General features: G+C 62.0%; 1 protein-coding gene across 1 annotated transcript in view; it reads right to left on the reverse strand.

Moving 5' to 3' along the window:
• The window catches only part of DUSP15 (dual specificity phosphatase 15), a 13,428-nt gene extending 3,189 nt beyond the window's left edge, over positions 1-10,239 (reverse strand). The window contains exons 1-7 of the mRNA XM_019472996.1: positions 9,986-10,239; positions 8,223-8,256; positions 5,942-6,024; positions 5,437-5,486; positions 4,690-4,764; positions 4,044-4,215; positions 3,662-3,871 (exon numbers count right to left, since the gene is read on the reverse strand). Of these exons, the coding sequence (XP_019328541.1) occupies positions 3,662-3,871; positions 4,044-4,215; positions 4,690-4,764; positions 5,437-5,486; positions 5,942-6,024; positions 8,223-8,256; positions 9,986-10,006 (645 nt within the window). The 5' untranslated portion in view covers positions 10,007-10,239. The remainder of the gene's footprint in view (positions 1-3,661; positions 3,872-4,043; positions 4,216-4,689; positions 4,765-5,436; positions 5,487-5,941; positions 6,025-8,222; positions 8,257-9,985) is intronic.
• Between the last annotated feature and the right edge of the window lie 282 nt (positions 10,240-10,521).

The following is a 10,521-nucleotide window of genomic DNA, read 5'->3' on the forward strand; positions in this document are numbered from 1 at the left end:
GCCACCCACGGGAGAGGGGACAGGCACCTCACACCCACGGGAGAGGGGACAGGGCCACTCACAAGAGAGGGGACACCCACCTCGCACCCATGGGAGAGGGGACAGGGCCACCCAGAGGAGAGGGGAAAGGGCAGACTATGGGAGAGGGGACAGGGCACCTCGCACCCACGGGAGAGGGGACAGAGCCACCCACGGGAGAGGGGACAGGGCAGCCCACGGGAGAGGGGACAGGGCACCAGAAAGCACAGGGGACTCCCCTGCACACCCCAAGTGCCTCCGTTCAGACTTTCAGGACTCCCGCACACTTCCCGCAGGGGAAGGAGGACTCTGCTCCCCCGTCCTCCTGCTTCAGGGACCAGGACACCTCCCTGTCCTGGGAGCCGTGTCCTCCTGTGGGACCAGCGTCTCAGCCCGCGGGGGTGGGGACCTGCAGGAACAGGCACGGGGTTTCCAGGCTGGTGTGAGCAGTGATGTTACCCCATCTCTTGAATCTCTCCTCCGCTCTAACACTCGCATCTGCCTCGCGGCGCTCTGGGTGCTGAGTCGAATGGGAACCAGGTGGGAAGGGGCGAGATGAGTTGTGCCAAGGGCTGCCGGGGGCCGGCGAGGGAGCCTGACTCATCCCGTGCCCGCGCCGGCTCCCCTCCAGCCCCGGGGTTCCTGGCAGAAGCCATTCCCGCAGGGGAGACGTGGTGCCCGTGGTCACGGGCCTTCCCACGCCTCGGGAAACAGCTTCCTGTGCCTGCGCTGCTCTGCGGGGAGGTGGGTGTACGTGCTGGTGCACACGTGGGTGAGACGGGCGTCAGCGCTGGGAGAGGGTCAGGCTTAGCGTAGGGTCCCAGACAACCCCTTCACTCCCAGCTGGCTCCTGAACATTATTCCTCGATGCCGCTGCTGCCAGGGGGGGTCTGTCCCTCCCTTCAGCGAGGAGCCTGGCTCAGCCGTCCTTTCAGGAGGAAGAGGGATTTCACCTGGTGTAGGGCAGGGATGGAGCTGTCTGGCACCAAGCACCTTGCAAAGGGCTGTGCTGGAGCAGGGCTGGTAGTGTGACCCCTGCCCATCCCAGCAGCAGGGCATGGGCCAGGTGGGCTTTGCCCTCTGGGCTCACTGGGCTGCCCTGGCATGACGCTGGTGTCGGCTCTTCCATCACTGCTGCAGAGCCATGTGTCGCTGTGTGGGGAAACCCGGCTCCTCCGCCCGGCCCGCAGTCCGATGGGTCTCCTTTCGCAGCGCGCTGGGTTTCCTTTCTAGCTCTGAGTCAGAGAAAGTCACCTCTCGCGGGGAGGAGAGATGAGGCTCCCAAGAGCTGGCGGGCTGCTCGGGGCTGCAAAGCCTCGAAATGAATAAGCAGCGACACAGTGCCCGGCCCCAGGCTTTCCTGCAGAGTGCGGGGATGGGGGCATGGCCGCGTGGCACAGAGGACACATGGGGCCACACGGGTGTATGAGCCAGCCACGCTGGCAGGGGCTTGCTCTCCCTACTGAGCTTGTCCGTGCCCCCTTTGCTGCAGAGCAAAGCCTGGCTGCCCTGCCTGCGCCTGCTCGGGGTGCGGGACCGTGGCTAACCCGAGGTCTGTCTACAGCGCGGCTCTCTCTGCCTGGGAGGAGGAGGAGGCGGTGATGCCAGCGCTGCGGCTCTGAGCGTCAGGAGCTGGGGGAGTCCTGGTTCGGGGAGGGGGAGAGGGGCGGCAGGTAGGACCCCCCCCTGGCCTAGCCAGCATTGGGCCATGCTCGCCCTCACCCTGGCAGCCCGCAGCCATCCCGCTCGGTGCTGCCGCGGCCAGCCTGGCACCCTGCCGCACTCGGGGCGGCGCAGGAAGCCGCTCTGCCTCCCACGCGGGGCCGCAGGAAGCCACTCTGCTCTCTGCACCGTGCCAGCGAGGAGGGGATTTCCAGCTGGCTGTGCCTCTGCTGGGGCAGCGCCCTGGCCCCCCCTGCACCCCTCATCTGAGCAAGTCAGGGGCCGTGTTCCTGGAAAAGGGCCCGGGACTGATCGACGGAGGATCCGCATCTCCTCTTTCTGCCTTGGGAAGCGGGGCAATGGCAAGGGGTCATTGCACAACCTCTCTCAATGGCTTGCACAGATTACATCCAAGGCCAGGAGATAATCGTAGCCGCTGGCTCGTTAGCCAGCCCCAGCCTGATGGGATAAGCCTTTATCAGCCGGGGATTTTCATCTCGTCCGACAGCCGCGGAGTGACGCACAGGACCCACGGGATCTAATTACCCTGGCATCAGCGAAGATGCTCTGGAGCCGGTTTCCCCGCTGTGCTGCTCCATGTGCAGAGGAGGCAAAGCTGCTCAACCCTTAAACTTTTCATGCCAAAATGGGCTTCAAAAGGAGTCAAACATTAACTCGCAGCTAACCCTGCCCTTGCCTGGGTTTTTCCAGTTGTGTGAACCAGATCTTCCAAAATAAATACATATTGCTGTGCCGTGGAGCTGGGCTGGAGGTGCCATTGCTCAGTGTTTGGCCTCGCCATGGGTTTACAGCATGAACAGGAAAACCCTGGGTGTAAATGCCTCTGCCCAGCATGTCCCGAGGCTCTCAGTGCTCCCAGCAGGCTCCTGGACCCGGTTCTCCCAGACCCGGTGAGTAGAGAGGCTGCAGTGAAACAGGCTCCACGTGAGTGCCTGCCTGCTGCTGCCCGACCTCTCCTGGAGCAGACCCTGTCCCCACAGAGAGCCCTGCTATGGCACCCGGGTTTCTGGCCTGTCTTATAACCTTCCTGCAAGGCAGCAGGGCGGTCCACTGTCCAGGCGTGCCGGTGTCCCCAGCCCACTCCTTCCTGGGCTGCAGAGAGCGGCCAGCAGCAGCCTCCAAACCTGCCCCACGCCGGTACCTTCCTCCTCAGCGTCCCCCTTCTGATCCGGCCATCGCAGGGGAGTCAGACCGCGCCCCAGGCAGACCACGGAAAATAGGTGTTTATTACTGGGGGGACATAGAAAGTCCTTAAGCAAAATGGCTTAAGGCCCTGCTTTAGTGAGGTCTGGCCAGGTTAAATGCTTAGTTCCCACCTTTTAAAGATTGTGCCCTGGGATGGGTGGGAATGGGGTGCAATGGACTCCTAAAGCTACAGTGCTCGCTCAGGGCTTGTGCTTGGCCGGGCTGGAGCTGGACCCTCGCCTGGGAGCCGGTGCAGTGGCATTACCTGCTAATGCACCCGCATGTCCCTGCTCTGCAGCCGCCTCGGCTCTGGGAGCTTGTGCTGCTGGTGGGAAAACTGCTCCAAGGGGAGCGCCGGCTCTCCCGCGCTCTGTGTACCCTGAGGCCCGTGCAGCGGGTACCCAAGTGCTAAAGCTGCTGCTGGCATCACCTGGGTGCTGGCCCTGTGGCTGGAGAGATCCCCTCTGTTGCTCTGCCCCGAGCAGCAGCCCGCAGTGACCTGAGGACAGAGACCTACGCCTTTCACCAGGCGTCCCCAATACGCTGGGTGTGAAGGGGCTGAGCCCACCGAGCGCTGCAGAGCCTGGCACACAAATCCCTCCCTGACAGCGGACAGCCAGGACAGAGGATGGCACGCTCACACCCCAGAAGAGAAGAAGGAGCTGGGCTTGGCGCGGCTCCCCTGCGCAGTGCTCCCCCGGCCCGCTGTGCTGTGGCTCCTTCGTCTCTCCCAGGCTGTTGGGTGATTCTTGCTGCTCGCCCTTGGCTGGGGTCATTTCAGACAAGCCGGGATGCAGGAGAACGTCCTCTTCACCCGCAGCAGGAAGGGAGTCGTGCTTCTGATGTCTCTGGCTCTTGGGACCAGCCCTTGCAGAGCTCCCTCCGTCCTGGACGGTCCGCCTCTCCCCGCTGGCAGCAAGGCCTTTATTTCTTCCTCGTCGTTGAAAGGGGATGTCCCATACCTCTGCTTCAGGTGCCTGCGGACCTGGGGAAGGAGGGAGAAGCAAACTAAGGTGCCTGTTTCCAAGGGCAGGTCCAAGCCTGCCAGCAAGGGGAGCAGGGAAGCAACCTGGTCCCCTGGGGACTCGTCCTTGCTCTGAGACCCATGGGCAGGCTCAGCTGTGGAGCAGAGCATGGGTGGCAGAGGCTGGTCCCACCTTGCGGGCTGAGCCACCACCAAACTCAGCCAGCTGCTGCCTGAAGCCGGGGTTGGGGTTGGCGACGGGCCGGACAGTTCGGACGGCCTCCAGCACCTCCTGGCAGCTCAGCTCCGTGACGGCCATGACGTAGGCGACAACCACGGTGGTACTGCGGGAGATGCCGGCAAGGCTGGCAAGGGAAAGGGCAGAAGGGCCGCTGTCAGCGGCGCACCCTGACCCCACGCTCGCCCCTTCCTCCACCCCTGTGCTACAGCTATTTCGGTTCCTCTTCTCCAAGAACTTGCTCTCTGGGACGCCTGAGCCCTTCCAAGTGCCTCTCCATCAGTGCCTATAAATACCCGCTCCTCCCCGGGGAAGTGAGAGCAGCGGCCGCTGCCTGGCTGCCTGCCCCAAACCCCGCTCTTCCCTCTTGCTCAGCTGCAGCAAGAAGCTGCCCCATCTCCAGGGCTGCCTGGATCCTGCTGGGTTTGAGTCACAAGCCACAGCCGAGGGTAGACCCTGGGTGGATCCGTGGGCACGGAGCCCTCTGGCACAGGCTGGCTTTGATCAGGGGTCTGCAGCCAAAGCGGGGGGCTGGGGGCTGGATCTTCTCTTCTCTGCTGTGCTGGGGGGACATGGCATCAGGCGGGGACAGAAGTGTTACCAGTGGACGAGGCAGTTCCCTCCGTGCAGGCGACACTGGTGGATAAAACTGATGCATTCCTTGAAGTGCCTCTTGCTAGCAGGAAAAATAAACCAGACAGAATAAGGACTTCAGGGGTGGAACAGGATTTTTAGGCTGCAGACAGAGCAGCCCTGCGCATTTGAGGATGAAGCACTAACATAAACTGCCTGTTGCTTTACAAGCACTGCCGGCAGCTGCTGAGACCCGAGCAGCTCAGTGCTGTTGTTTCCCAAGGGAAGGTGCACGGGCCAGCTCACGCCGTGCTGGGGACGGGAGCGGGTGCTGCTCTGCGGCTGTGCTGGGGATGTGTGGGGCTGCCCTGGGACTCCTGTGACTTGTGCTGGGGCAGTGGGAGCTTAGCTGCTCGTGCCTCCAGCCACGCCAGCGCCCTCAGCTGCCTGCACACGCTTTACTTGCTCTCCCCGCCTCCAGGCACCTCCCGGGGGGATGCTTGCTGCTCCTCTCCATTGGTGCTGCAGAGGGGCTGCCCCTCGCCTCACCCCAGGGCCGGGACTCACTCCCCAGTGGTTACTGAGCCGGGATGCTGTTGGGGTCCAGAGGTGGTCCCCAGCACCGGGGCATCATGCCTCCAGCCTGCAGGTCGCTGCACTTGAGGAGTTGGAGGCAGCACCTCAAGGGCTCGGGGTGCCGTGAGCCCTCATCGCCCTGCAGAGCCCAGACCTCCCGCACGCCCTGAGCCGGCCCCGGCCTTCCCGGGGTACTCACATGTTGGCCTCGGGGGTGTCAGGCAGGGGTATGCGGAGGTAGGTAATGTCCTGGAAGACACAAAAGGAAGAGGAGAAACTCGGGCGCTGTGGTTGGGGTGTCACGCATGCTTGCAGCCGGTCTGGCAGCGCCTTTGCTCCTCGCCCCAGTGCTGCCTGCGGGGCTTCGCTCCCCCAACACAGCATCCCCCTGCCTGGGGATGGGGCCGCTCTCTCCCTTGGCAGGGGAAGGGCAGTGGGGGACAGGCAGCTCATGGGAGGGGGTGGGAAACAAGATGAGGCTGGAGAGCTGGAAATAGTTTCCCGTCAGCGTTCAAGGCCAGGTTATAGTCACAAGATGGCCAGTTTCCTATGCCGGGGGGGGCTGCCCAGCTCCTCTGGGACCACTGACCGGGGAGAGGGGAGAGGTGTACGTGCCGTGGGATGCTCAGAGGGGGAAGGAAGATGCTGCAAGCATGGAAGGAGCTGCAGAGATCTACATGGTGGCGTCGGGTGCAGGACCCTACCTGCAGCAAGGGCTGGGGAGATTCATGGATCGAAATGATGTGGGTGATCTTGTTCCGGCTTAGCTGCTCCAGGTCTTTGGCATCTACAGGATAAAACTAGATATTAGCATGTATTCGTTTCTTACCTTTCTCTTCCTACAAGCGCATCTGCCGTGCTCCTGCAGACAGACAGCACGCAAAGCCTTGCTCCAGAGGATCGGCTGCATCACAACCCCCGCGTGCAGTGGCACAGACGCGGGCAAATATGCAACGCACCCTGGAAACCTGGAACGCAAACCCTGTGATACCAAACCAGAGACCTCCTCCCTGTGAAGGCACTCGGCCTTGCTGCTCATGCCGGGGTGAGCATTCACACCTGCATGGAAAAACTCCCTCCTTTGCAAGCAGGCAGCTTCCTGCCTGCCCGTACTTGTCCCCAGCTTGGGGAGGAGATGTGCGCTCTGCCTGCACCTCCCCTGTGCAAACACGTACGTAGCAATGGGACTTGCTGCAGCTTGAGGGATCTGCTTTATCTTGTGAACTATGGAAGTGGAGCTGCAGCGATTCGTATCAACCCTGAGTTTGGCTCACTCTGCCTGAGTTCCTCTTTAGCACCCGAGGGATCTGCAGAAAACACCAGAACAGCACCTTGCAGCACTCTGCGTGTATCCTCTCTGCAGTTGCATGCACAGAAATCGGGTATCCTCAGCTGTCTGGGGCAATGACCTGCTTCTCACTAATGCTTCAGCATCCCTGGCTGTGATCCTGGTCACTGGTCCAGCACAGCCATTGTTACGCTGGGAGGGGAGCATGCTCGTCTTGCTGGCATGGTTCCCTTTCATGCCACAACCGGCGGATGCTGCACGAGCTGCCGGAGAGGAGGACTAACATTTTCCCATCTCGCCACTTTGGGTTTCTCAACTTTCACGTGGTGCAAAACCTTGGCTCGGGAATCCAGACTGCAATGTGCTAACGGCATGATGTGGATTTTAATAGGAGTGAGTCTCAAGAGAGATGCTCCACAGGCGAGCCGTGCCGTGTGCGTGTGGGGAGGGAGGTGGGGACCCTCATGGGGACTTGCACAGCACCCGCCACCTTCCCACCCGCCTTGGGCAGGCAGAGTGATGGCAATTAGTGACACCAGCTTCAAGGCTTACAGCGGCTCGAAAAGCTTTCAGTTGGAGAGAATGTCTCTGTGAGCAGTCAGAGCTTAATGCAGCAGGCCTGAAATCTCTGTCGTCACCCTGGATTGCTTGGTAGAGCGATGCTCAGGTGGCATCAGGCCAAGACCCCACGTCAGTGGTCACTTGCAGGAACCCCTGCGATGAACCTGGGAGGCAGGTGCCCTTGCCCCTCTGCTCCCAGCGAGTCACAGCCCACCCTAAGGTGCTCCATGGGGTGCAGGGAGCACAGGGCAGCCCTGGCCAGGGCCGCTGCTCAGGCTCCAATGACATTTTCTTAGCAATTCACACCAGTGGTTTTAAACCTTCTCAGCACTTACAGCGGGAATCAAGCTGCCAAAAGAGCCATTAGGGAGGCAGAAGCACTAATAAATGCTGGTTTGTGATGGCAGATGCCATCACTTGGTCATGAATTGTTGTCCCCTGACAATGAAAACCCCTTAAAATAGTGAATTGGTGTGGGAAGGGGTGACTGCCTCTGGGAGAAATTCCCTCCTGAGGGTGGGCAGCCCCCTCCTGCATCTCCTGCAGCTGCGGAACTGGGGTGCATCACCCTGAGCAGCTCTGGTCCTGCTCCCTTGTGCTGGTGCGGCACCACCAGCTCCTCTGCTCCCGGCACGGGGTCCACACCAGCTCAGGAACACGGCACAGCCCACTGCGGCAGGTGAAGTTCACCCACAGGACTTGGAGGTTTTGAAAGCAAAGCCCGGCTTGCCCTGTCCTGCCCCGCGTGCCCCCGTCCCCTCCCAGCCTGCCCAGCTTGCTGCCTTGCGCAGGGGAAGCGGGATGGCTGCGAGGGCTTCCCGGTCCCAGCCGGCGGTGTCACCTCAGGGACAGGCTGCTGGGACCCTTCCTGGCGAAGCCACAGCCCCCCGTGTGTCCTGAGAGCTCAGGGCAGCCGTTAAATAAGGAAACCAAAATGAAGGCAGAGGGTTTCTGCCTTGCGTTTCCCCCTGGTGCCTCCGCTCTCGCTGCTGCCAACACAAACCGAGTGGCAGAGCGGAGTGTGTGGTGGGCGCTGGCAGGGGGTCGGGCAGCATTTGCAGGCAGGGAGCCATGAACTCAAGCAAGCCCAGCTCCCCGGCTGGAGGGCGTCTCTGCGGCGGCGGGGCTCCGCTTACCAATGAAGTTCCCAAGGTAGAGGCCGGGGAGGATCTGCGGAACACAAGAAGTGGCAGCGTGAGAAGTGACCTTGTGCTGTGGTGCCCGCCCGCCGGGACCCCCCGTGGGAAGCAGCGACTTCGGCCGGAAAGGCCAAAGTTCTGCCATTAACGTGACCATCACCAGCCCCGCAGCCCCGGGGCTGGAGCGGTGCCGGTGCAGCTGACTGCGGGCGCTCCTGGGGCTGCCGCTGCTCTGGCATCCAGCACGCGGAGCTGGATGCAGCCCTGGCACCCCAACCTGCGCAACCGCCTGGCGCTGCACCCTCGCGGGCGCTGGGAGTCACCCACAGCTTTTTTATTGCTCCTCTTGCTTATTATCGATAAATTCTTTGTTGGAGCTTTTTATCTGAGCTCAGCAAGCTGCATACGCCTCCATACAGCCTTGGACTATACCCGTGGCCTGCGGAAGTCCTGCTGTCCGAGGGACGGGGAAGCAACAGGCATGGAGAAGCCTGGGGGGATGTGGTGGTCCCCCCACCAGCCCCAAGCTCTGCTCCCCTCACCCTGCACTGCAGGGAGCCCGTTTCTTACAGCCCAGGAACAGATCGCTCTGGACACCGTGTCTTCATCTTATTTTCCTTGTGAAATTCCACTTTTCATGATGAGAAGATAATTACTTGACAACACCTCTGTTAATTGCACTGCGGATGCAAAGTGGGATACCTTGCATCCCTTCTTAGCTGGAGCTATTTTATATTTTCCCTTTCTCCCAGCCTGGGCAGCGAGGCTCCCTGGGCTGTTCACTCCCACGTCCAGCCAGTTCCCCTCCAAATTGTCCCTGCTGCGATGTTTGGTGCCCAGGACCTGGGCAGGCAGAGGTGATCTCTACCAGCACAGCTGGGCTCGCCCTTATCTCACTGCCCATGTTTTGAAACATTTCTCTTGGTCAAACAGCTTAAAGAGGGTTTTTTTTATGACTCCTAAGATTCTAGATCGATTTTCTATCGACAGGGCGCCTTTAACTTGCAGCTGCAGCACTGAAATGAGCTGGTAGGAAAGCGTCAGTTAGCAAGGGCAGCTCCCAAGGGCAGGACACCGAGCCACAAATAGCGGCACGTTCCCGTCCCCAGCACCCTTCTGACCCACTCCTCGCTGGAGAAAACGGGGCAGTACAGCCCCGTCTGCAGCACTGGGCACTTCCCCAGATAACGAGCGGTTATGGGGCTGGGGAAGGGTGTTTAAAGCTGAGGAGCTGGAGATTCTTGCAGGAAAAAGGTGTCTCTGTTCACCTGTGACAAGGGGAAGCTCAAACGACCATAAATAGTGCCCATCCCCTCTGCCCAGTGATGCTGAGCCCCACGCACAGCCCGGCCCTGCTGAGCAGGGGGTGCAGGACCGCTGGGCTCGGGGTCACACAGGGCTCCCGGTGTGTGCTCAGGAGCTGGTGCCTTGATTTTACAGGTGTTGGAAAGGGTTCCCCCCCTCCCTCAGAGGAGCTCGCTGTCACCCCCGCCCTCCACACCCCCCAGGCGGCTGTGGGGACGAGACGGCTGCGGGCTGGCGCAGCGTCCCTGCCTGCTTCTCCTCCAATTTCACTCCGCCAGCAAGTAAACAAGCTGCCCGACAGCCGAGCCCTGTGCCGGATCCAGTGCCGGCAGGTGAAACGGCACTTGGCACGGCAGAGCGAGCCGCCAGGCAAACCTCTCCCACCTCCAGCGCCGGGACAAGCCGCCCTGGCATGGCCGGCCCTGCAGAGCAGCCGCCCCAGTGCTCCCCGTTACCTGGCTCATGCCGTTTCCCATGGCCGGCAGCGGGCGCCGCGGGGGGGACGGGGAGCGGGTGTCCTTGTCCCCAATGCTGCCGTCCTCCCCGTCCCCAGGCGCAGCTGCCGTCCCCGCTCCGCACGCTCCCCGGTTAGGTTTCCGTCATGAAGAGCCCAGCTCCTCCGGGATCGCTGCCCGTGGCAGGCAGGCTCGTCCCCAGTGCGGCAAGGCCGAGCTGGCGGTGGCTGTGCCGGGGCAGAGGGGACCTTGGCTGCCGTCCTCCGTGGCTCCTGCCGAGGCCCTTCCCCGGCTACTGCTCTCGCCGGGAGCAGACAAAGGAGGAGAAACTCCCCCTCTGCGCCGTGGCGTGGGAGCGCAGGGGCCGCGCTGGCTGCTGCCTGTCGCCGCTGCTCACCGCGGCCGCACAAGGCTGCAGTGTTGGGAAAAGAACAAAACCTTTGTCCCGCTCCATCAAGGAAGGTCTGTGCAGCCACGCAGTGAAGCGCCCGGCGGCATGCCCACCCCTGCCTGCGCCGTGCCCCCCCCTGCCAGCG

Source organism: Aptenodytes forsteri, unplaced genomic scaffold, assembly GCF_000699145.1.
Source record: "Aptenodytes forsteri isolate BGI_AS27 unplaced genomic scaffold, ASM69914v1 Scaffold422, whole genome shotgun sequence".
Classification (NCBI taxonomy): domain Eukaryota; kingdom Metazoa; phylum Chordata; class Aves; order Sphenisciformes; family Spheniscidae; genus Aptenodytes; species Aptenodytes forsteri.